A 27,891-nucleotide genomic window follows, 5' to 3' on the forward strand; every position below is an offset into this window, starting at 1 on the left:
ATTTTTATACCAGTCATGTATTATAATTCAGCAATTAACAGAGTCTAAAGAATCACTTTTTAATTTTTGACAATAACCCATTAACACTAAAAGTGATCATATTGAAACAAGCGAATCTACATTTTGTGTTTCATTAAATGATCGCAGCTACATCACTATCCGATAATCAGGGAGCATGGCCGTAGACCTCTCAGGGTGGGCCACATCCGTGGCGGCCAAGTCAGATAAGGATCTGATGAGACAGGGGAAGGCGGGGGACAATTTTGCTAGACCGCCACCCAAAGGCCACCTCCAACTGGGAAAGAAAGGACTCCAGGACCGCTGTCAGTGCACCCATGGAGGGCTGGGACCCCTAGGGACCTGCAGACTCTGAGAGGGGGGTCAGGTGGGGAAACCTGCTTCTAAGACTCTATAAGTAACTAGGGGGTCCCCGACAAAAAAAAAAAAAGTGTCTAGAAGCGCTATGGGCCACCCCCACTGCGCTGGTAGAACCACAGGGTCACCAGCAAGCAGAGCACCCCACAACCAGCACCAGAAAGAGGGAGGGACCCCATCAGACTCCCCACCCCACCAGAGTAGCACCGGTCTGCACCAGGAAGCATTGCTCCACTTTCGGCATTCAAGGGGAAGGAATCAACACCAGGGGAAAGGAGGATCCCCAGAGGCTCCCCTGTCATGGACGCGGCTCCATTAGCACGCCGGACCAAGGAAAAATGGCCTCTGGACTACACAAACATGGTCATCGGCCATAGAAAGACAAAGGCTACAACAAAATGGCCACCACCCGCACCCACCCTACCCCCCCCCCCCCCAGGGGGAGAAGGGGATAGCTACTCACCATACCAAGAACCAGGCGGGCACCGCTCCATGTAGAACCTCTCCGCCATCAAAATAGGGGGGGGGGCTGTTGGCCAGGAGGAATGCTGCAAGTCAGGCAGACAGCCGGGCGTATGTGACTTTTCAAGGCGTTTAACTCGTAGGCCAGCCCCCGTCCAGTGGGGATATGTCGCGGCTGACCTAGCACAGAGCTGTGTTCTGCATGCGTGCGGTGACCACTGGATAGAATATCCAGCCCATCCCCCAGTCCAGCAGCTGATTATAGATCTCACAGGAAAAAAAAAAAAAAAAACAAGGAGGAAAAAAAGCCATTTAAGAAGGAAAAAATTGCCAGGACCAGAGATCCCAGCAGGGAACTAGGTCCTTACTCCTGACTAGGCAGAAAAAAACTAGAGACCTATAGCAGAGAGGGGGGGGGGGGGGGGAGTATACCACCTGGGACTGCCCACAGGCATAGCCAAGTCTTTTTCTCTGTCTAGTGTTCTTCTCCTGATGGGGGCAGTATAACCCTATGGTTCTGCATAATGGAGAAGCTGTGTCAGTCAATGAACGAAAGAGAAATAATAGTTTCCTGGCAATCATGCAATTTCCACTTTAGTGCTTTCTCAGTCATTGACCTTGATTAACTGTGCAGATAAGGTGCTTTGACAAATCTAGTTTTCCTGATATGTATGCTGTTTATCGATAAGTGTCTCAAAGTTTAAATTTGAAGCCAAAGAAAGCAGGCAGCTTGCATTTTTAGGAGGTCAGCAATGGTGGTCTTTGTATTTCTTTCAGTACAGCATTGAATAATTGCATCACATCAACTGTGAGATCAAGACTTATTAGAAGAGGCAAACTTTAGGCAACTGATCATAAGAAAAAAAAAACAGTAAGACGAGGGCTGAAGATGAGAGGCTGTGGGCAGGAGGCCGGGTGCTGTGTAATACAATGAGCTTTCTTTCAGAAGCTTTGGGTTTTTTTTCTTCTACAATCCTTGTAATGTTTTATTGTTGCCTCACTATTGCTCTATTTTTAGTCTCCTACATACAAAAAACACATTCACATATTTACACTTGCATATCGTAACCCTCCTTGAATTATTTGTGGCTAAATAGTCAATAGCAATTTATTAATGGAATTCTATGGTCACAGCATACACTTTGGTGTTTTCTAACAACAGCGTTGTAATAACAATACAAACAATAGGTTTTTTCTTTACAATCCAATATAAGCTATGAAAAATATCCTTTCATGTTGTAAGTGCTGCATGTCTACTGGACATCTTTACCCTCGACTTTCTGGATTCCCTGCACACTACAGCGGGAGTCGGGCCAGGGGAGGAGCGGCGGTGATCACCACTGCTCTTCCCCGATCGTTGGGGATCTAGTGTGGAAATCCGCCCGCTTGTGTAAACAAAGCGGGCGGATCTCCTAGGTGACAGGCAGGGTCAGATTGCAGGGTTCAGCATAGCTGAACATGCGATCTGTCCTTGTGTCACTCAGTCACCTCCCCCCACACACGTCAGTAAGCACCAGGCATATATTAACCCCCTCCCTCTCCAATAAAAATTAACCCCTTCCCTGACAGTGTCATTTTTACAGTAACAGTGCATATGTATAGCACTGATTACTGTAGTAATGTCACTGGTACCCCCAAAAGTGTCAAAAATGTCAGTCAAAGGTCCGATCTGTCCGCCGCAAAAATGACAGAAATCTTTCCCTTTAATACGCTTATTGCGATTTTTTTACCAAAAATATGTAGCAGAAAACAAATTGGTCTAAAATGATAAAAAAATTTAGATTTTTACATTTTTTTTTTTGGGGGGGGGGGGGGGGGGGGGGGGATTTCATATAAAAAAAAAAATGTGAAAAATATTGTTGTTTTTTCAAAATTGTCGCTCTTTTTTTGTTTATAGCGCAAAAAGTAAAAATCACGCAGGTGATCAAATACCACCAAAAGAAAGCTTTTGTGGGGAAAAAATGACATAAATTTAATTTGGGTACAGCGTTGCACGACCGCGCAATTGTCCATTAAAGTAACGCAGTGCCGAATCGCAAAATATGGCCTGGTCAGGAATGGGGTAAAACCTTCCGGTCATAAAGCGGTTAAAAATACGCTCATTGAGAATTTTATTTGTCAAAGACATGTAGCTAAATACATTTTGGCCTAAATATATGACAAAAATTGAATATATTGGATATTTTTTAACTGTCAAAGTAGAAAAATATTGTTATTTTTTCAAAACTGTCGCTTTTTTAATATCGCAAAAAATGAAAAATCGCACAGCTGATCAAATACTACCAAAAGAAAGCTCTGTTTGTGGGAAAAAAAAGGAAGTACATTTCGTTTGGGTACGGAGTTGCATGACCGCGCAATTGTCAGTTAAATTCGCACAGTGCCGAATCGCAAAAAGTGGCCTGGACGTAAGACAGCAAAATCCTCCGGTGGTAAAGTGGTTAATGATCTCAGGTGAAACTTCTCTAAAGTTCATTACCTCCTATTAAGGCCCCTTTCACACTCATGCGACTTGTCGTGCGACTTGGGACTGCAAAGTCGCATGACAAGTCGTGCTCCATGAGTACCATTCATATCTTTGTGACTTCAAAGTAGTCATTGCACTACTTTGGTCCAAATTTGATGCATTTTGAGGTCCATAGCCCTCAAGATTACACAAGCATTGCTTCAAGTCCAGTCAAAATCACATCAAAATTGTGAGACTTATGTCACACAAGTGTGAAAGGGGCCTAAATCATGTTCTTTATAGGAATCCTGTCAAGAAGGAAATACATGGATGCCATAGCCAGCTACTACTAATAGCCTGGTCATTATATACAGATCTTCTAGCTTTAAGGCTTGGTTCACATTTATGCAAATTGTATAAGTTTTGACCCGCATCCGATTCACATGACATGGGAACCAAACCGGCTTTCTGGGAGCTGGTTCACATATCTGCGGGCCAGTCGTCACTTCCTGGCTCTGCAATGATTCCTGGGAGTTGGACGTCATAGCTCCCAGGAATCATTGCGCCTGCACCGGCCCCGACGTCAGTTCCGGGTCGCGCGCGTCATCCCCTTCTAAACAGCTTCTGGGCATGCCCAGAAGCTGTGGAGGGATGACGCGCGCGACCCGGAAGTGACGTCGGGGCCGGCGCAGAGCATCGTGGGACCAAAGAAGGCGGAAGAAGACGCAGAAGAGGACGCGCTGGCTTCAAGCTGCCCACATCTGAGATGGCAGCGCTGGACAAGACGTTTGCAAGGTAAGTATTTGTCCTAACAGGTAAATGCAACCCGGGACAGATCAGAGGCTAGCCATTGTGGAATGCACTAGCCCTGACTGTCCCGGGGGTATTAAAAAAAAAAAAAAAAAATCCAGGGTGGAACTCCGCTTTAAATTCGCACCTCAACCTGTAAACAAAACCGCACCAGACGGACTTCTTTGAGAAATTGTAATGAAACCATGCCTGGACATATGTGAACTGAGCCGAATACTTTCTAAATTACGCACTAAACACAAGACTTCAACAGTCTACACCAGGGGTGTCCAGCTCAATTTCGTTGTGGGCCGCATCAGCATTGCGGTTGCCCTCAAAGGGCTGATTGTATTTTTAAGACTATATTAATGTATTTACTCTTTATCATATTAAGTAATTGCCTCTGTATTCGATTATTACTGTTTTCATTAACAATTAAAGCATGTGAAGGACAGGTGCATACTGGCACAGAGCTCACTCACACTCCTTGTGGGGGAGAGAGCAAAAACAAGTATCTCCATGGCTGCACAGAGAAGGGCAGGATCTGTAAGAGGAGCTTTGTCCTCCTCTCTGTGGGACTGCTGAGACAAGGTGGGGGGTGGAGATGAGGGGGGTACCGCAGCTGCAAGAGAGGTGCGAGGGCCACATGAATGGCTTGGAGGGCCGCATTCGGCCCGTGGTCCTTGTGTTTGACATGTGTGGTCTACACGTTTTTCTCATAGGTTCCCTGTGGAACTATATGAAAGCAGAAAGCTAGCAGACCAATTTTACCGCTCTACCACCACTTTTTTTTTTTTTTTTAAAGCTCGTGGTGTGTGAAACACACTCAAAAGACTTAACACCCGGTGCATAAAAAAGTGCACACACGCAAACGTGAGACACACAAAAAAGTGCACAAGGCGTACACATGGCCCTCCTCCGAAGAGGAAGGACCCTGACCCTGATCCCCCGGGGCACGAAGCTCCTGACAGGGACTGAGGTACTCACTTTGGTCCACCCAGCCGAAGCCGGGCAGACCCCATTCTTCAGGGGGACTGCCGAAACAGCCCACCCCGAGTACTAGGTGGGGCTCCCCCGAAGGGAGACCCCATGAGAGAGGGCGAACTAAGCCAGAAGGCCATATCCACCCCCTCCCAAGACTTTCAGGGCAGGCCCGAGGACCTACGCCGTACCAGTCGTGCAAGTGCTCAACCAAAAAAAGGGACAAACGTGGACACACAACAAAGAAAAAAAAGAGTGGGGAAAGGGGAAGTGGAGAAGTGCTGGGTAGTGCCAAAGTGCTGGACCTTGGCAGGCCCCCCGGCCACTACCACACTCAGTTTGAAACTCCCCCAAATGTAATAACTTTAGCCGAAAGCAACCCAAGTATAATAAACAGAACATACTGTTATTTACTCATTCCAAAACTGTTGCCAGTGAACAAACATACCATATCTTATCTAGTTTCTTAATCAAGCACTGTCCAGTGAGGAAAGTAAAGGCATTTCTATGAAAAGCACAAGTGACATTGAGTGACTGAAGTTCACATGTTTTACCCTATGTTAGCACTGTAACACTGATAAACTGTTAAGGCCTCATGTACACTGCTGCCGCTAAACAAACGTTTAGGAACAGTGGGGTGTTTTTTTTTCAGCAACCCCTGAACTTTCCTCTATGTTATCTTATCTGTCCATGTACTCGGAGTTTTTTTTTTATAGTCATTTAGAGGCATTTTCTTGAAAGCAAAAAAATGCGTTCAGGACGGAAGATCATAGGCATTTGAAACGCTAAATGCTGCTAGCAGCTTGTAAACATGTTAGAAACGTTTATAGGCGTTCATAATAGGGAATCATTGCTGACCATTTGCAATAGTGAAACCAAAGAAGTGGGAGAGGGGGAGGGTACCCGGCCTGCTGGTAAACGGTGCAGTTCTGCCACGATAAATCGTGCCACAAACCGCATGCCGTGAAGCTTGTCGCCCAAAAAAAGTTCAGGAGCTTCTTTTGGGCGACATGCTTAATGTGATGTGGTGTGCCTCAATTTATCACGTAACAATTGTGGCAGGACTGCACTGCGTTTTTGGGTGTCATTCCAATGAATGGCATCTGAAATGTGCGTTGTGCGATTTGTCCGTGTTTGGAAATTGCTAGTGGGATCGCAGCGATTCTGCCCGCAATTCAAAATGCCCATGTCTGAATGTAGCCTTGAAGTGGTTCTGAAGGCAGAAGGCTTTTTAGCTTAATGCATTAAGATAAAAAAACCTTCTGTGTGAAGCAACCCCCTTCAGACCATCTTTATCCAGCGATGTTGCACGAGAGTCTCAGCTGTCCAGGACTTTCGCTCCTCGTTGGTTGAGACAGCAGCAGGCACCATTGGCTCAGAGTCCTGCCAATCAAAGTCAGTGAGCCAATGAGGAGAGAGAGGGGGTGGGGCCAAGCCATGGCTCTGTGTTTGAATGGACACACACCAGTGACCAGAAAAGCACTCTGCCCACAAAAGAAAGAAATACACAGAAACTGCTAGACAATCAGTTACTACGCAGATGGGCAATATGTAAGAGCAATCATACAGTACATTCTTGCATACGCAATATAACTGTCTCCTTATCTGAATGCAAATGTCAGGTGTTCTTCCTGTGTACTAAGTCTGAGTCCCCCCCCCCCCCCCCCCGCTAGTTGTGATACTGGTATGAGTAGAGTTGGTTAGATCCCTGGCACTAGTTGTGATACTGGTATGAGTAGAGTTGGTTAGATCCCTGGCACTAGTTGTGATACTGGTATGAGTAGAGTTGGTTAGATCCCTGGCACTAGTTGTGATACTGGTATGAGTAGAGTTGGTTTGAGCCCTGGCACTAGTTGTGATACTGGTATGAGTAGAGTTGGTTAGATCCCTGGCCCTAGTTGTGATACTGGTATGAGTAGAGTTGGGTAGATCCCTGGCCCTAGTTGTGATACTGGTATGAGTAGAGTTGGTTAGATCCCTGGCCCTAGTTGTGATACTGGTATGAGTAGAGTTGGGTAGATCCCTGGCACTAGTTGTGATACTGGTATGAGTAGAATTGGTTAGAGCCCTGGCACTAGTTGTGATACTGGTATGAGTAGAGTGGGTTAGATCCCTGGCACTAGTTGTGATACTGGTATGAGTAGAGTTGGTTAGAGCCCTGGCACTAGTTGTGATACTGGTATGAGTAGAGTTGGTTAGAGCCCTGGCACTAGTTGTGATACTGGTATGAGTAGAGTTGGTTAGAGCCCTGGCACTAGTTGTGATACTGGTATGAGTAGAGTTGGTTAGATCCCTGGCACTAGTTGAGATACTGGTATGAGTAGAGTTGGGTAGATCCCTGCTTGAAGAGACTGAGTCTGTAGCAGTAATGCCCCATACACACGTGCAGATTATCTGCAGACTTTTGTCTGCAGACTTACCAAAACCATATAATATGAGGTCAAATCTAAACACTTTCAATTTGTATGCAATCCGGCAGGCCCTTGCACTACATAGAAAAGGTAAGTCTGCAGACAAAAGTCTGCAGATAATCTGCACATGTGTACGGGGCATAACAGGATAAACTGTTCATGTTGATTGTCACACCACGTTCTGTTAAGGAGCACCGTCAGAAAATAAAGTCCTGCTATATCACTTCAGGCTGGCCCCTTCTGCAGGTATAGCTATGTAAAATGCTAAATAAGGGTCTCTACTGTGTAAAATTCAGTAAAACACTGACTCCAGTCCAATCCAGTTTTGCAAATGCTCAGTTGCTCCCCATTTTATGCATTTTTAGGCACTGCCGAGATTGTAGACCGATCTGCTGACAGCCTTAAAGCAGAATTAAACCCCATTATCCTTTACCACCAAGGAAGCTGCTTTTGTCTGATCTGTAACCGTCATGGTGACTGCACATATGATGCGAGTCACGACACTAGCCCCTTGATGGCTTAACAGCCATGTTGATGCAACAAACACAGGTGACAGCTAGCAATCCAGGCATTCCAGGAATGTAACTTTTTAGAGACCTAAATCAATGGGATTTGTTCCGCTTTAGGTCCCTTTCGCCCTTGTGCGACTTAAGTGTCGCACAATTTTGACTGGACTAAAGCAATGCCTGTGTAATCTTGGAGGTCTATAGACCTCAAAACGCATAAAAGTCGGGCCAAAGTAGTGCAGGGACTACATTGAAGTCGCACAGATATGAACGGTACTCATTGGAAATAGAGTACGACTTGTCATGTGACTTGCAGTCCCAAGTCGCAGGACAAGTCACACAAGTGTGAAAAGGGCCTTATGATTCAAATCTGCTCAGGAGCAATATAAAAAGATACATATTGACCAGATTTGAATATAGTGCCATAACAACCCAAGCAAGGTATAAGGTTTGAGCAGGGCCGTCTTTAATATTGTTTGGACCCTGGGCAAACATTTTCTTGGGCCCCCCTGACCATGCAATTTCGCTGTCTACCCCAAAAAACAACCACACTCTGTACCCACCTGTCCACAGCCACCTCTGTATCCCTCCCCTGTCCACAGACACCTCTGTACCCCCCTTGTTCACAGCCACCTCTATACCCCCCTTGTTCACAGCCACCTCTATACCCCCCCCCCCCCATCTACAGCCACCTCTGTACCCTCCCTTCCACAGCCACCTCTGTACCCCCCCATCCACCCCTCCTGTCCACAGCCACCACTGCCACCCCCCCTTTCCACAGCCACCACCACGGTACCCCACCCCCGTCCACAGCCACCTCTGTATCCCCCTGTCCACAGCCACCTCTGTTCACCCCCTCCCCTTTCCACAGCCTCCACTGTACCCCCCGTCTACAGCCACCTCTGTTCACCCACCTGTCCATAGCCACCTCTGTATCCCTCCCCTGTCCACCTCTGTATCCCTCCCCTGTCCACCTCTGTATCCTTCCCCTGTCCACAGCCACCTCTGTATCCCTCCCCTGTCCACCTCTGTATCCCTCCCCTGTCCACAGCCACCTCTGTATCCCTCCCCTGTCCACAGCCACCTCTGTATCCCTCCCCTGTCCACCTCTGTATCCCTCCCCTGTCCACAGCCACCTCTGTACCCCCCCCCCCCGTCCACAGCCGCCTCTGTACCCTCCCTGTCCACAGCCACCTCTGTACCCCCCTGTCCAAAGCCACCTCTGTACCCCCCTGTTCACAGCCACCTCTGTACCCCCCATGTCCACAGCCACTGAAGATGAAAATCATTGAACTAGTTTAGTGTGTCACAGGGTTGAATTGGATTGGAAATCAAACAGATCTGCACTTTTTTTTTTCTATTTTGAATAAATACACAATGCACGTTTATCCAGTGTACATAGAATGCTACATCATGTTTTTATGGGTTCCTAAATTGTGTGGCTTTCTCAAGACAGTTCTGCATGGAAATATTCAGGAGAATAAATGATTACAGGAAAATAAATGGCAGTTTTAAACCTTTAATATGAGGCAACATGGTTTTAAAGCTGACGTTTAACCATTATAAAACTATCTCACTTTAGTTAGCTAACCTGTCTGTTCTGAAGGATGTCCCATGTCATGCAGGCAGCTAGATCTGGGGAAATATTCACAGCAGGAAAACATTTTAGTACCACAAATGTCCACAGCCACCTCTGTATCCCTTCCCCCCATGTCTACAGCCACCTCTGCACCCCCCCTTTACAGTTCTCACCTCTTTTCACAAATTCACCCCATTCCACTCACAGTTCTCCTCACAGTCAGTGCAGTGATGCTGCCTGCACAGTTCTGTTATGTGTGTGCTCGTGCTCTTTTCCCATCACACACACAGTGCAGTCTACGCCTATCAGAGCAGCCACAACACTTCATGTTCTGTGCTATTGAACTCTGAGAAGAGGAGGGAGGAGGGGGAAGCACAGAGAGACGCTCTGCCTCACTCCCTGTCAGGAGAGCCAGCTCTAAAGGCCCGTACACACGTACCGATCGTCGGCAGACGAAAGATCTGCCGATTGTATGCGTGTTAGTATGGTGCCTCCGACAGCTGTCTGCGCACAATCCGCGGACAAAAGTCTTTCTTGCAAACATGAAAATTTTTGTCTGCGGACACCAGAACGGACGATTGTTCGCCTGTCAGTACAGAATTCGGCCGACAGACCGCAGATTTGCAAGACTGGGCATGCTCAGAAAATTAAAAACACAAGGAAAGTTAACCATTACATGACATCACTTCTGCAGTCAGCTGAAGTCTGCAGACAAAATTCTTGTGCTGTCCTTGTGCTGTCTTTGCACTTTTCAACAGACACCGACATCCCGGGGAGAAAAGACGAACATTTGTATGCCGACGATCGGTACGTGTGTACGGGGCTTTACACATAGAGCCCGCAACTGTCCTTCTCCTCTCTCTCTGCCTTTCTTGTGCAACAGCAAACGGGGGAGGACGGGACAGCTTAATTGACCGCTACAGAACTATTCAAGGCTCCAGGGGCAGCAGTTTTTTGGGCCCCCAACAATGACAGGGCCCTGGGCAAATGTCCCTTTTTGCCCTATGGTAAAGACAGCCCTGGGTTTGAGTGATAGCAAATAATAACGATAGGCTGAAACACCCATAAACACTGCACATAAAATGTGCTGCAGATTATCATGGGAATGACCTGGCTGCCTCTGCAGCACTAGCCCAGGATATACTATTGCATAGAAAATAGACACTATTATATAATGTAGTGGCTCCACATCCTTAGTGTAGGCACACCCTCTTATATAATGCCATAACCTGAAGACCATCTCTACTGTAGGGATGTCTGCATAAACACAATTGCTTTTGAGGAGATAAGTGATATACCATATTCCCCTGAAGCTAGAGGACTGGAATTATATCCTATAAGCTACCAGTGTCAGGCCCATGGAATGTGTCTGGTAATGCCTGAATGTGTGGGATAGGATTGTCTGCTGGATGAAGCCTCAGGAGCTCGGTCTCCTGAGCAATCCATATACATGGACAGATACAACCCAGTCAGGCCCAAAGGCCTGAAGCCCAAACCAGGCACAAACGTTGTCTATGTATATAGACACCCATATTGCCAACTGCATATAGTCGGAGTTAAAGCAGTATTCGTATAATAAAAGCTTCCCAAACCATGGCCCATATACGACTGAGGCCCATGCACAAAAGTAGACTATCAGTAGTATCAAATAAAAACAGTCACAGATAATTGGCAAAAGCCTTGATCTTCAACAAGAACTTAGTTGAACATTTGTAACTAGATGTCCAGTACCAAATAGCCTACTTCCTCATGTCCATGTTAATGTCCCAAGTCATGGTGCAAAGAGATACCCCCTGGTCTGCAATGTATACGCAATTGAGGTTTATGCCATCAAGCAGATAGCAGAATCCAGGACCTAGGTAAAAACTTGCTCTGTGGCTACCAATGCATTATATATCTATCCAGTGGAAGTACTGGGGGACTTCAGGTAAAAAGTGTGAAGATGAGCGCACCAAGTGGTGTCTATAGTGGATACTAATAACCCATGATAGGTACAGCCTCCACTCCTCTCTGACCATGGCCAAATGTTTAGTTGGAAAGAGTCACCCATAGAGAGAAGTACACTGAAGTAAACCTGAATATCTCACCTCAGGTGAGAAGCACCCAAAGTCTCCCAATTCCTGAGGTCTTAGACTGGCCATACATTATACAATCCCTAATTGGATACAATTGAAAGTGTTGTTTAGTTTTGACCTCATATCACATGGTCTTTGGTAAATCTACTGGAAAAAACTGCACAAGATAACAGAACATGCATAGCCAGCCTTAACCTGGTCAGGCCTGGTAGTAAATTAAAGCTGCTGACATCCCGAGCCTGAAAATTAGGCCAGAGCAGTCAGAAATGCACCACCTGCCTGTGATAATAAGCAGTCATTAGGCACAGGTTTGTCTATGCAGCCCTTGCATAGAGAATTATCCAAGATCCAGTCAATTATATGTTGCAGGATCCACACCAAAAATCAAGCACAAAGACCTGATTGCACCCAGTCTGAAGGGAGAGGAATGTGTCTGACTTCTTTTACAGAGGAGACTAATGGGCCATACACACTATAAGATTTTCTGAAGACTTTTTCCTTTAGATTTACCATATAAAAAAACATATAATATGAGGTCAAACCTAAACACTTTCAATTTGTATGCAATCTGGCAGGCCCTTGCACTACATAGAAAAGGTAAATCTAAAGGAAAACGTCTTCAGAAAATCTTATAGTGTGTATGGCCCTTTAGGCCCCTTTCACACAGGCGGACCATTCAGATCCACCTGTTTATTTTTTTGGCGGATCTGAACGGTCCCCCCATGCATCCCTATGGGGCATCGGATGTCAGCGGAGACATGTCCGCTGACATCCGATCCGTCAAATCTGGACAGATTGGAAACCCTATTTTCCATCCGTCCAGCGGATCGGATGGGATCGGATGAGAACGGACTGACGGTCCGCTCCCATCCGATTTCCCCCATAGAGATGCATGGGGAACTGACAGCTGTGTCTCCGCGCACAGCTGTCATCTTCCTGCTCAGCGGGGGATCGGCGGATCGATCCCCCGCTGAGAAAAACGGAGTCCGTCCGACGGACACTAGTGTGAAAGAGCCCTAATGCCTCGTACACACGTTCAGATAATCATACGAAAAATATCGCTTTCAACTTGATCGCATGATCTGATCGTTAGTACACAGCTTTCGACAGCCGATCACAAAATTGCGTCCAACAAAATCCAAAGGGACAAACACGAATACGCTTGTCGTACGATAGCCTAGCGAACAACAATCGTTTAATCAGTACAGTATGCATCCGCTAAAAATCGATAGACAAAGATGACGCATGATCAGAAACACAAAAATAACCCGGAAAAAGCCTGGCTGCCATTGTTTTTGTTTTGTACTGACACGTAGCTATGCAACCAGGAAGCTTTTCCAGAATCGTACGACAAAAATCATACGCTTAGTATGCATTGTTGAATTTGATATTAGTATCATGCAACAAATTGCGAACAATAAGTTGTCCGATTATCTGATCGTGTGTACGAGGCATAAGGCCCCTTTCACACAGGTGATCCGATCCGGTCCGCTTGTCAGTTTTTCAGGCGGACCCGATCGGATGCTCCTTGCATCCCTATGGGGCAGCGGATGTCAGCGGAGACACGTCCGCTGACATCCTGACTGCTCAGCGGTAACCGGCGGATCGATCCCCCCGCTGAGCAGAACGGACTTCGTCGGGCGGTGCACCCATGTGAAAGAGGCCTAATCCTTTTAGGACTCCCATGAATTCTTTGGCCACAGATTTGCTTATGCACTTTTGGCAAAGATGTTTGGCCCAGCTGGCTGGCATTTGCCCTCATAGGAAGCACATGCTTAGGAAGGGAATGCGCGCTGCTGGTCTTAGCCAAAAATCGCTGCTACCATTAATTAGCTTTATGTGCATTGTGGTTTAGAAGTACAGAGGTGGCCTCAGCATGCTCTGGCTTACCTTGGAGCGGTCCTGGCTCGCAGGCTCTGCAGGGCAGGATGGTGCAGCATCCAACATGGTCAGCTTCAGGCAAACTTCCAACACATGTTTCTTGAAAGCTTCCCTGCCCTTACTCCAGCCGCATCCCCAACTGCCCCATCAGTAGTATGGGTGGACACATACATGCTGATAGTGTGCTCTGTTCTCCCTGCTGCAGAAGGTGTCTGGCTCCGTAAAATTAAGGTTGCATGTTCCAGATTTCCACAAACGCCACCTTGGCGAAACTGGAAGGGATATCACTCGCTGCACCCAATCAGGATATACCTGCAAGTGACACAGCAAGAAGTGTGGTGTACCACACATCCACTCACACCTCTACTAAGATGGTGACGGTCAGAAGTGATGACATCACCACGTCCCATGAGCAAGACACCGCCATTTTGGTCCAGTGCCTGGGGGAAAAAAGAGCAAGTGCCCCTCTGCCTCCTGGCCCTGCAGCAATGAGTGAGGCACACTCAGGGCGCTTTTGATTCAATGCTTGCAGATGGGGGGGGGGGGGGGGGACGGTTGCTTACCCCCAAGTGGGAGCGAAACCTCAGGCAAAAAAGAGGGAGTAACCTTTAGGGGAGTCCTCTAGTTGCCCCTGTTCTGAAGCTGCCTAACCTCCCTGGAGGCTTGGGTGGGCAGGCCCTTTCAACTAGCAGAGAGCCTAGGAGAAAATAAACTGCTTGTAGCTCCTGTTGGTCTGGAGGAAACACAAAAACTGAGGTATGCGATGGGCGTTTAAAATGGTGGATGATGTGTTTCCTGTTTTAGGTTCGATGAGACCTATCTCTCAGATGCTGCCCTGGAAGACGACTTGAGAAAACCTTCTGTGCTGCAGCTCTCCCTCAGACCCCCCCCCCCCTTTTTTTTTTTTTTTAACCGGAGCCCGATCTGATCCAGCAATGTGCACGAGCGCAGCGGCTACAGCCGCTGTCGCTCTCCTCATTGGACAGATTGAATAGCAGCAGGAGCCGCTTCTGTCAATCAAAAGCTGTAACATGGGAGCAGGGCCGAATCCCAATGTCTTTGTCAATGGATGCAGCAGCAGGACTCAGGAGCGAGTACGCATGAGTGCCGCCATGGAAAGTGGATTTTTGTTGGGGCCCCCAATGAAGAGGCGGAAAACCACTGCATAGAGCAGGTAAGTATAGGCATGTTTGATAACAACCTCCCGCCCGCTGTGTAGATATGACGGCAGGCGGGATGCTCAGTTGTTCTGAACTGACGTCACCCCACTATTACTGCGCGCACCCGCGGGGGTGCTGTTTCATTGGGATACGGCCCAATCCCGATCTCGGTAAAGAGCCGTTGACGTGGCTCTTTAACCATGTGATCGGCTGTGTCCAATCACAGCTGATCACATGTATACAAGGAAATGCCAATTTTCGCCTCTCCTTGCCTCAGAGCAGCATCTCCTCACAGGAGAGACCTGTACAGGTAATCAGGGCACTGATCATCAGTGCCCGATGATCAGTGCAGCCCCAACAGTGAGGCCAGTCTGTGCCCATCATTATTAAAGAGGTTGTACACCTATAATTTTTTTTTTTCTCTTCTTTAAATCCTGAAAGAGAAACCCATAATGAGCTAGTATGCATCGCATACTAGCTCATTATGAAATACTTACCTTAGAACGAGCCCCCGCCGTGCCGTCCGCTTACCTGTATGACGGGCGACATGTATAGTCGCCCGTCTTCCGGGATCGCGGCATCCGGCCATCTGATTGGCCGGAGCCGCGGTGACGTCACTCCCGCGCACGCGCGCGGGAGCCGACGGTCACGGCACGGGGCTCTGAAGGAACGGCACGATCTGCCGTTCCTTCAGAGCGCATGCGCCAGTGACATCACTGGCTGCATTAAAGGTAAATATCTCCTAAACGGTGCATGTTTAGGAGATATTTACAGTACCTATAGGTAAGCCTTAATATAGGCTTACCTATAGGTACAACTTCCTGAGGAGGGTTTACTTCCTCTTTAAAAGTCAGTGCTGCTCATCAGTAGAGCCTATCCGTGCTGCATATTAGTGCCTCCTCATATCAGTGCCTCCTCAACAGTGAAGGAGAAACATTACTTTAGCTAAGAAACTTTTTTTTTGTTTTCAAAATTTTCGGTTGTGTTTTTTCTTGGTTTTTTTTAGCAAAAAATTCAAAACCCAGGGGTGATTAACCACTTAGGGACCAAGCCTATTTCTGACACATGTTTACAAGTTAAAAATCAGTATTTTTTGCTAGACTATTGCTTGGACCCCCCCCCGCAAACATACATACATACATACACACACATATATATATATATATATATATATATATATATATATATATATATATATATATATATATGTATATTTTTTAGCAAAGAATCTGAAGAATAAAATGGCAGTCGTTGCAATATTTTTTTGTCACGTGGTATTTGCGCAGCGGTCTTTTAAACCCAATTTTTTTGTGGAAAAATATACATTTCACTAAATTTAAAAAAAAAAAAAAAAACTAAAAACAGTGAAGTTAGCCCAATTTTTTTTGCGCACACCCGTGGAATGGCGACAAACTACGGTACCTAAAAAATCTCCATAGGTGATGCTTTAAAAAATTTTGACAGTTATCAGTTTCGAGTTAGAGGAGGTCTTTTTCTAGAATTATTGCTCTCGCTCTGACGTTTGCGGCAATACCTCGCGTGTGATTTGAACACCGTTTTCATTTGCGGGCCTGACTTACGTATGCGTTTTCTTTGGTGCCAGAGCTCACAGGGACAGAGGCTCTTTAATTTTTTTCCTATTTATGTTATTTTTTATTTTTAAGACTTAACAAAAAAAAAAAAAAATCTGATCACTTTTATTGCTGTCACAAGGAATGCAATTCCCTGTAATATCCCTTATGACAGTAATAGGCAGTGACAGGTATTCGTTATGAAAGGCCCCAAACCCCTCCACTGCACTTCCAAGTATTCAAAACGCCAAAATCTGCATTTTTGAATACTGACACTTTTTTAAATCGGTGCCATTGGCAGCCTAGTAAACCGGAAATTTGTGATATCGCTTCAGGGTTACATGATGAGACCCGGTCTAAGCCAAATCCGGCTTTGTTTGGGACTCCAAACAGCCGACGGACGTGCTGGCTGGTTGTTTGGGTCTCCCAGTGGGACAAGAGACCCGGGCAGAGCCACAAGAGGAGGAAGGAGGGGGGGGGGTTGTCCCCTCCCGCTCGCTCTGGGATAATGGCCGAGCAGCTGCTGAGCCACATCAGTTATCATCAGTACCCTGATTACAGAAAAGCTAAAAAGCAGTGCCTATAGTGTTGCCAGTCAGTGCCTGCTCGTCAGTGTGGTATATTAGTACCTCCTCATCAGTGCCACCTCATCAGTGCCCATCAGTACAGCCTGTCAGTGCCGCCTTATCAGTGAAGGAGAAAAATGACTTATTTTCAAAATTTACTCACAGAAAATAAGAAAAAAAATTTTTTTTCAACATTTTTTTTTTTTTGTAAGAAATAAACCCAGCAGTGATTAAATACCACCAAAAGAAAGCTCTATTTGGGCTCTTTCAGACGGCCGCTCCGTGTGAGAGCTCCGCTGCGGTCCTTTTTTTTTTTTTTTTCCACGGAGCGGATGACATTTCTTTCATCCGCTCCGTATGCCCGCATATCATCCCATCCGTTTGCGGATGATATGCGGACATAATGTAAGTCTATGGGGGTTTGCGGATGTCAGCGGATGACACCGCTGACATCCGATTTTCCCTCCTTTCCGTTTTTTGAACGGAACAAAAATAGGGTTTTGTTCAGTTCAAAAAAACGGAACAGAACTGACAGGAAGAAAATCGGATGTCAGCGGATGGTATTCCGCTGACATCCGCAATGCCATAGACTTAAATTATGTCCGCAAATCATCCGCAAAAAATAGGATGATTTGCGGACATACGGAGCGCCCGTGTGAAAGGGCCCTTTGTGTGAAAAAAAAAAAAAATGATAAAAATTTCATATGGGTACAGTGTAGCGTGACCGCGCAATTGTCATTCAAAGTGTCACAGCGCTGAAAGCTTAAAATTGGCCTGGGCAGGAAGGGGGTGAAAGTGCACTGTATTGAAGTGGTTAATGTAAGAGATTTATATCTCCTTTCCACCCTTCATATAGCTTCATGTCTGACTCTCAGTTAAAATGCCCAAATATCCTACTTCTGGGTGTAATATATATATATATATATATATATATATATATATATATATATTATTACTTTCAGTATTTCACAGTATAAACGAACCCCTTAAAGAAGCGATTATCTGCTTTTTGTGTACTATAAAAAGGCTAATTTTAGTTTTTTTTAACCCCATTATTACAGGCGATACAAAAAAAGCATGCTGCTGCTACTAAATGTCTTAGGCCTGATTCACACCGATGCATTTTTTGGTGTTTTTTGCAGAAATGCACTACAGTCCATTTAACATGGTTTCCTATGGGACATCTATGCTTTTTTTCTAGCTGCTGCGTATTTGAAATGGGTCAAGAACTTTTTACAACACAAAAACAGTGCTTTTTTTTAGTTCAATGGATTTCAATGGAGAAGCTTCAGAAAAGCATGTAGTGTGTTTTTGCCGCAATTTCTGTTTTTTAATCTGCCCAACAACAAATTGGCTAAAAAAAAAAAAAAAAAAAAAAAAAAGGAAAAAATTTGCAAATCGCAGCAAAATCATGTGTGCAAAAACGCAAAACGAATAGCAAAAAGCACTGCAGAATCGGATCAATAGCAAACTGCATAGGCGTGAGCTGAGCCTCATGCTGACCATACACATATCGATTTTCAGACGTGAATATTCATGCACAAAAATCATTGTACATTTACTGAATGAAAGAATGTCGTTTGAAAATTTCACTCGCTTTTAACTTTCAGTTTTAAAATGAATGTCATTTCTGAACGAAAACCACATACAGTGTCCGGAAATTCCTTTAACCAAGAAGTTTTCTATTCTGCTTCTTCAAATTTTCCCATCACTGTGGTTGAAAACGAACGTCGATTTGACCCCACTTTTAGAAAATCAAACGATCTTAAAATTATTATTTTTTTTTTTTTAAAAGGAAGACATTGTTTTTGTATAGCCAGCATAAGTGACAGGAGGTTCAGGTACCTTTTATCAAGCCTCCTGCCTATGACAAGGGAGTCCGTTATACATCATATATTACAGTTCTGTCTGAAAATCGGCAAAACAGTCTAACTTTTTTTTTTTTCTTTAAAGAGGAAGTAAACTCTTAGCTTTTTTTCCCCCTGCAAATTAAATGCATAATGTGCTAGTATGCATCGCATACTAGCACATTAAGTGACACTTGCAAAGAAGCCGTCGTTGTCCCCGCTGCCGGCCACATTCATCTTCACCTGTCTTCCTTTCAAGTCTGCGGACTCCGGCTGTATTACTGGCCGGAGCCGCGTGACGTGCCATTCACGGCACAGGGCTCTGAAGAAACGGCACGGGCGGGCGTTTCTTCAGAGCGCATGCGCCGATGATGTCATCGGCTGCATGCACTGTAAATATCTCCTAAACTGTGCAAATTTAGGAGAGATTTACAGCACTTATAGGTGAGCCTTAACATAGGCTTACCTATAGGTAAAAGTCATTAAAGTGGGTTTACAACCACTTTAAATAAAAAATGTAATCTCTGGGTGTGAGGATAGTTACCATATTCAACCTCTTAGTCCCGGTTTACATATATGCAATGCAGGAACCCTGCGAATCCACTGCAGGTTCCCGCATCACATTCAACTCACAGGCAGTTCACACTGCCATTTGCAAATCGTTGGGGGTGTCAATACAAAGTTAACAATGCCCCCAGATCAGTGCGAACTGTCAGTTTGCACATGAATCGGATCGCATAGGTGTAATCACCCATGGGATCCGATTCTGGTGTGGAGCCAAAAAAGGGTCCTGTGCGAGTTGTGTCCGAATCCGATGCAAATTCATCCATACAATCTATATGACTGAATTTGCATCGCACAGACATCACATGTAATTTGCAGAGCAATGCGCTCCAAATCACACGCAATGTCTGTCATCGCATATATGTGATCCGGCGCTAACAGTATATACAGTATCTTTTGTCTTTTCTCAGAGTGGATTAAAGATTTTGCTCCCTAACCATATAGTTGGTTATTTATATTTATCAATGCATAGAGATATTTAAAAATAAATTGCCTTTTTTTTTTAAACTTTACATACTAACTAAATTATACATCACACTTTTTTAAGGTATTATCCGATTCATATCAAAACAATAATTGGCCAACTAATCGATTATGAAAATAATCATTAGTTGCAGCCCTAATGGCCGCGCAATTGTCAAAGTCTGACAGCGCTGAAAGCTGAAAATTGGCCTGGGCAGGAAAGGGGGTAAAAGTGCCCAGTACTGAAGTGGTTAAAAAAAAAATCAAACATTTATAAGCACTATAATAGCAACCCCATGTCATTGGAAAATGTGTTTGTGCACACACCATATCGCGTGCTGCCGCAGCTCCTTGCCGCATGATTTGAAAAAAAGAAACAGCCAGGAATTTATTTTTATTTTTTCTCTGCCTTTCTGTGGGTAGGGCAGCCCGATGGAAGGAATAGTCCATAAGGCCCCTTTCACACGGCTTTCCGATCCGGTCCACCTGCCAGTTTTTCAGGCAGACCTGATTGGATGCTCCATGCACCCCTATGGCGCAGCGGATGTCAGTGGTGACATCTCCGCTGACACCCGCTGCTATCTGATCCGATCCTGTCTGTGAAATCCAGACTGATGGAAACCCTATTGTCTATCCGTCTGGAGGATCGGATCAGATGAAAACAGACAGGCGGTCCGTTTTCATCCGATCTCCTAGAGGAGAGCGGGAATCTGACAGCTTCGTCTCTGCAAAGTAAGCGGATACGGTCCTGTCATCTGCCAGCTCAGCGGGGATCGAAAAACGGGAGCCAGTGTGAAAGGACCCTTAGATTGTAAGCTCCTTTCAGCAAGTCCTTCTTGTATTTTATTGTACTGTAACTCTACTGCCTCCCTTTAGATTGCAAAGCGCTGCGCAAAATGTTGGCATTATATAAACCCTGTAAAATAAAAGTAATGGGCTACCTACCTACAGAATGTTGGCGCTATATAAACCCTGTAAAATAAAAGTAATGGGCTACCTACCTACAGAATGTTGGCACTATATAAACCCTGTAAAATAAAAGTAATGGGCTACCTACCTACAGAATGTTGGCACTATATAAACCCTGAAAAATAAAAGTAATGGGCTACCTACCTACAGAATGATGGCGCTATATAAACCCTGTAAAATAAAAGTAATGGGCTACCTACCTGCAGAATGTTGGCACTATATAAACCCTGTAAAATAAAAGTAATGGGCTACCTACCTGCAGAATGATGGTGCTATATAAACCCTGTAAAATAAAAGTAATGGGCTACCTACCTACAGAATGATGGTGCTATATAAACCCTGTAGAATAAAAGTAAGGGGCTACCTACCTACAGAATGTTGGCGCTATATAAACCCTGTAGAATAAAAGTAAGGGGCTACCTACCTACAGAATGTTGGCGCTATATAAACCCTGTAAAATAAAAGTAATGGGCTACCTACCTGCAGAATGATGGCGCTATATAAACCCTGTAAAATAAAAGTAATGGGCTACCTACCTACAGAATGATGGCACTATATAAACCCTGTAGAATAAAAGTAATGGGCTACCTACCTACAGAATGTTGGCACTATATAAACCCTGTAGAATAAAAGTAATGGGCTACCTACCTACAGAATGTTGGCACTATATAAACCCTGTAAAATAAAAGTAATGGGCTACCTACCTGCAGAATGATGGCGCTATATAAACCCTGTAGAATAAAAGTAATGGGCTACCTACCTACAGAATGTTGGCGCTATATAAACCCTGTAAAATAAAAGTAATGGGCTACCTACCTACAGAATGATGGCACTATATAAACCCTGTGGAATAAAAGTAATGGGCTACCTACCTACAGAATGTTGGCACTATATAAACCCTGTAAAATAAAAGTAATGGGCTACCTACCTACAGAATGTTGGCACTATATAAACCCTGTAAAATAAAAGTAATGGGCTACCTACCTACAGAATGTTGGCACTATATAAACCCTGTAGAATAAAAGTAATGGGCTACCTACCTGCAGAATGTTGGCGCTATATAAACCCTGTAGAATAAAAGTAATGGGCTACCTACCTGGAGAATGATGGCGCTATATAAACCCTGTAGAATAAAAGTAAGGGGCTACCTACCTACAGAATGTTGGCGCCATATAAACCCTGTAAAATAAAAGTAATGGGCTACCTACCTACAGAATAATGGCACTATATAAACCCTGTAAAATAAAAGTAATGGCTACCTACCTACAGAATGTTGGCGCCATATAAACCCTGTAAAATAAAAGTAATGGGCTACCTACCTACAGAATAATGGCACTATATAAACCCTGTAAAATAAAAGTAATGGCTACCTACCTACAGAATGTTGGCACTATATAAACCCTGTAAAATAAAAGTAATGGGCTACCTACCTACAGAATGTTGGCACTATATAAACCCTGTAAAATAAAAGTACAGTAAAACCTTGGTTTGAGAGTAACTTGGTTTAAGAGCGCTTTGCAAGACAAGCAAAATTTTCAAATAAATTTTGACTTGGTTTACAAGCGATGTCTTGATATACAAGTAGCCTCAAGTCACAGCTGAGTATAAAAGAGAAGAGAGGCGCCTCCAAGTGTAGCAATATGGTTAAATTTAATGAAGGTACAACATTTAGCAACTCACATGGTTGATGATTGGAACAGGCACATCTAAGTATGCAGGCATCCAGGCTAAAGCTGTCCACATAGACCGTCCTCCGCACCGCCATCTACGTCATCCCTTCCATGCTGCCCCTCGCTTCCAGATCCCTTTACTGCAGGGTGGTCTTCCCGGTCAGGATTACAGACTGGCAGCCGGTGGTGCAGAAGATAGTCTATGTGTACAGCTTTACCCCGGATGCCTGCATACTTAGATGTGCCTGTTTTATTCATTAACCATGTGAGTTGCTAAATGTTGTACCTTCATTAAATGGAACCATATTGCTACACTTAGAGGCGCCTCTCTTCTCTTTGATACTCTGTAGCTCCTACTGGATTTTGCTTCTAATCCCCTTGTGGAAGGGGCTATTTGTGGATGGACATTTTATGGTTATATAACCTATCGCAATGCTATAATCTTTTTATATGGACTATAAACTGAAGGACTTATGAATAAATGGTTGTGGAACGAATCATCTGAGTTTCCATTATTTCTTATGGGGAAATTTGCTTTGATATAAGAGTGCTTTGGATTACAAGCATGCTTCCGGAACGAATTATGCTCGCAATCCAAGGTTTTACTGTAATGGGCTACCTACCTACAGAATGATGGCGCTGTATAAACCCTGTAGAATAAAAGTAATGGGCTACCTACCTACAGAATGTTGGCACTATATAAACCCTGTAAAATAAAAGTAATGGGCTACCTACCTACAGAATGTTGGCGCTATATAAACCCTGTAAAATAAAAGTAATGGGCTACCTACCTACAGAATGATGGCGCTGTATAAACCCTGTAGAATAAAAGTAATGGGCTACCTACCTACAGAATGTTGGCGCTATATAAACCCTGTAAAATAAAAGTAATGGGCTACCTACCTACAGAATGTTGGCGCTATATAAACCCTGTAAAATAAAAGTAATGGGCTACCTACCTACAGAATGTTGGCGCTATATAAACCCTGTAAAATAAAAGTAATGGGCTACCTACCTACAGAATAATGGCACTATATAAACCCTGTAGAATAAAAGTAATGGGCTACCTACCTACAGAATGTTGGCGCTATATAAACCCTGTAGAATAAAAGTAACGGGCTACCTACCTACAGAATGTTGGCACTATATAAACCCTGAAAAATAAAAGTAATGGGCTACCTACCTGCAGAATGTTGGCGCTATATAAACCCTGTAGAATAAAAGTAATGGGCTACCTACCTACAGAATGTTGGCACTATATAAACCCTGTAGAATAATAGTAATAGGCTACCTACCTACAGAACGCAGGCCGCACAGGTGTGCACCTACCTAGCCTTAGGGTCCTTTCACGCAGTGCGTTGTCCGACGAGGTCCGTTCTGCTCAGCGGGGGATCGATCCGCCGATCCCCACTGAGCAGGCGGATGGGGATGTGTGCACAGACAGAGCTGTCAGATCCCTGCTCTCCTCTATGGGGTTATCAGATGATCTGATCCGCCAGACGGATGGAAAATAGGGTTTCCATCCGTCCAGATTTCACAAACAGGATCGGATCGGAGAGCAGCGGGTGTCACCGGAGATGTCTCCACTGAAATCCAATGCCCCATAGGAATGCATGAAGCATCCGATCAGGTCCGCCTGAAAAACTGACAGGCGGATCGGATCGGATCACCTGTGTGTGTGAAAGGACCCTAAGGCATTATGCACGCTGCCACCTGGGGTGGGATGACAGAATCTGGGGACATTTCCCTGCCTGGAAGACACAGAAAGGTGTATGCAGAGTACACTGGTCCTTGTGTACAGACAGGGGACTCCAGCCACACCAGTGTGAGGATGACCCCCACCATGACTACACTGACAGGAGCTGTGTGACTTCCGGTGAGGGTACACCCCTCTCAATGTCCCTCTAAGGGAGAGCCGGTGTCCAGGGCATATAGAAAAGAATACACCGACCTCTAAGAAATATTCTCCCCGAGAACAGCCCGAACTGCCATCACATAAAGGATACGAGGTGCCGCTGGAGGACGGAGAGGCGTCCGCTCCCTGCCGGGAAGTTGAGGCTTCGGGCCTGCATGTCACTGGCGGTGGTGGAGGAGCTCTGTAGTGCAGACACAGTCCGAGCTCTGCCTGTATAGCCGGTTAGAAAGCCCTCCTCCTCCTCCGTGCAAAGTCCTCAGCAGCCTACGTGACCGAGGCCTTCCTTAAAGCCGCCACCCTCCTCCCTGTATGGAGAGCAGGCAGTGCTGTGACTACCATTGCACCTCCCAGTCCCTTCCAGGTTTCCAGCTTTGTGCTGTGTACTACATGTAGAGGTGTGTACAATTACCAGGCCTAATCCTAACACTTGTTTACAAGTTACAATCAGTATTTTGTGCTAGAAAATGACTTAGAACACCCAAACATTATTTAACCACTTAAGCCCCGGAAGATTTTACCCCCTTCCTGACCAGGGCCTATTTTGCGATTCGGCACTGCGTGACTTTAACGGACGACTGCGCGGTCGTGCGACGCTGTACCCAAATAAAATTGACGTCCTTTTTTTCCCACAAACGGAGCTTTCCTTTGGTGGTATTTGATCACCTCTGCGATTTTTTGATCATGCGCTATAAACAAAAGAAGAGCGACAATTTTGCAAAAATAACATTTTTCACATTTTTTTATATGAAATTCCGCCCAAAAAAATGTAAAAATCAAAATTTTTCAACATTTTAGGCCAATTTGTTTTCTGCTACATATGTTTGGTAAAAAAATCGCAATAAGCGTATTTTGATTGGTTTGCGCAAAAGTTATTGCGTTTACTAACTAAGGGAAAGATTTTTGTCATTTTTATTGTTTTTTTTTTTAACGAGTAATTGCGGCGATCTGCAATTTTTTTTGCGGGACTGCGACATTGCAGGCAGACAGATTGGACCCTTGACTGACATTTTTGACACTTTTCGGGGTACCAGTGACATTACTACAGTAATCAGTGCTATACATATGCACTGTTACTGTAAAAATGACTCTGGCAGGGAAGGGGTTAACTTAATTGGAGAAGGAGGGGTTAAGTGTGTCCCTAGGGGCGTGCTTCTAACTGTGATTGGATGTGGCTTTTCATGTAACAGCAGAGATCTACGGTCCTACATAGCAGGACCGTATGATCTCTGCTGTTACACAGGGGAGAATGACAGGCGGCTTTGTTTACATTAGCCGCCTGCCTTTCTCCTGGTGTAACCGATGATCGCGAGTGAGCGGCGGACATCAGGTCCGCCGCTCACACGCACGGGGGGGGTCCGTGAGCGAGCGTGAGCGCGCCTCCGGCGGCGCGCGCTCGCTCCCTAGAGCCTCACAGGCTAGCGACATAGTATTACGCCGCTTTGCCTGTGAGGGGCTGACTGCCGCAGTAAATATACTGTGGGCGGTCGGCAAGTGGTTATATTTTTTTAGCAGAGACCCTGTAGAATAAAATGGAGATCCTTGCAATACTTTATTTCACACGGTATTTGTGCAGCGGTCTTACAAACGCAATTTTTGGGGAAAAAATATACTTTTATGAATTAAAAACTTAAAAAATAAGAAAACAGTAAAGTTAGCCCAATTTTTTTTCTATAACATCGGCGTAACATCATCTTTTACATTATGCAAATAAAAAAAAAAAATTGGGCTAACTTTACTTTTTAGTTTTTTATTCATTAACGTGTAATTTTCGCCATTTTATTCTCTAGGGTCTCTGCTAAAATATATATATATATATATATATATATATATATATATAATGTTTGGGGGTTCTAAGTCATTTTCTAGCAAAACTACTGATTTTAACTTGTAAGCAACAAGTGTCAGAAAAAGGCTTAGGCCCCTTTCACACTTGCGGACCGTTCAGATCCGCCTGTCAGTTTTTTTGGTGGATCTGAACGGATGCCCCATGCATCTCTATGGGGCATCGGATTTCAGCTGAGACATGTCCGCTGACATCCGATCAGATCCGTCAAATCTGGACGGATGGAAACCCTATTTTCCATCCGTCCATCGGATCGGATGAGAATGGACAGACGGTCCTTTCCCATCTGATTCCCCCATAGAGAACAGCAGGACCTGACAGCTCTGTCTCTGCACACAGCGTGGAGACACAGCTGCCATCCGCCTGCTCAGTGGGGGATCGGCAGATCGATCCCCCACTGAGAAAAACGGAGTCCGCCTGACGGACTCCCGGTGTGAAAGAGGCCTTAAGCCCCGTACACACACACAGATTGTTGGCCAACTGATTGGCCAACTTTTGTCCAGTGTTTGTTGGTTGAAATGTGCTCTAGACTTGCACTGGACTTTTGTTGGCCAACAAAAACCAACTTCAGAAGTGATGTCATGTGATGGTTGACTTTCCCTGTGTTTTTTCTTCTCTGAGCATGCCCAGTCTTGCTCATCTGATTTTTGGAACAATCGGAAGTTTTTTGTTGGCCAACAAAAATTTTATAGCATGCACACCAGATTTTTTTCAGCCGAAAATTCGCAGTTGGTTGACGGAAGCATCATACTAACAAGCCTACAATCGGCAGATCGGACGTTGGCCAACAATTTACGGCCAACAATCTGTGCGTGTGTACGGGGCTTTAGGCCTCTTTCACATGGTCCGCCTCCGTAGGCGCATCCGTGTTGCTCAGCGGGGATCGATCCGCGATCCCCTCTGAGCCGGCGGATGACAGCTCCGTCTCCGCTTGCAGAGCAGAGAGGGAGGTGTCTCAGCCCCGGCTGCCCTCTATGGGGGATCGGATGAGAGCGGACCACCTGTCTGCTCTCATCAGATCCGATCCGATTACTGAACGGATGGAAAAATAGGGTTTCCATCCGTCCAGATTTCACGGACAGGATCGGATGCGGATGGCAGCGGGTGTCAGCGGAGGTGTCTCCGCTGACACCCGCTGCCCCATAGAGCTGCATGGAGGATCCGATCAGATCCGCCTAAAAAACTGAAAAGGCGGATCTGATCGTATCGCCCGTGTGAAAGAGCCCTTAGTCTTTAGTCCTGGTTCACATACATGCAAGGCGGGAACCCTGCAAATCCACTGCAGGTTCCAGCATCGCATTCAAACGCAGGCAGTTCACACTGCCATATGCGAATCGCTGGGGGTGTCAATACAAAGTTAACGACACCCCCAGATCAGGTCGCATATCGCAGTGCGAACTGTCAGTTCGGACATGAATCAGATTGCATGTGATCCGTTTATCCTGCGGACCCAAAAAAGGGTCCTGTGCGTGTTGTGTCCGAATCTAATACCAATTCAGCTGTACAATCTGTGTATGGCTGAATGGAGACTACGATTTTTTACGATTAATTGTGCAGCTCTAGTATGCACTAATTACTTTAAAGGAATTACTGCATCAATGCGGCATGACATGGAGGCAATCAGCCTGTGGCAGTGCTGAGGTGTTATGGAAGCCCAGGTTGCTATGATAGTGACCTTCAGCTTCTCTGCATTGTTGGGTCTGATGTCTCATCTTCCTCTTGACAATACCCCACAGATTCTCTATGGGGTTTAGGTCAGGCGAGTTTGCTGGCCAATCAAGCACAGTGATACCATGATCATTAAACCAGGTATTGGTACCTT

The 27,891-nt window shown here is 45.2% G+C and overlaps 1 protein-coding gene across 1 annotated transcript in view; it reads right to left on the reverse strand.

Moving 5' to 3' along the window:
- The window catches only part of PHYH (phytanoyl-CoA 2-hydroxylase), a 71,393-nt gene extending 46,901 nt beyond the window's left edge, over nucleotides 1-24,492 (reverse strand). The window contains exon 1 of the mRNA XM_082252753.1: nucleotides 24,318-24,492. Coding sequence (XP_082108879.1) covers nucleotides 24,318-24,383 — 66 coding nt within the window. The 5' untranslated portion in view covers nucleotides 24,384-24,492. The remainder of the gene's footprint in view (nucleotides 1-24,317) is intronic.
- Nucleotides 24,493-27,891: the final 3,399 nt, after the last annotated feature.

This window comes from Pelophylax lessonae, assembly GCF_965119305.1.
Source record: "Pelophylax lessonae genome assembly, chromosome: 4".
Lineage (NCBI taxonomy): Eukaryota > Metazoa > Chordata > Amphibia > Anura > Ranidae > Pelophylax > Pelophylax lessonae.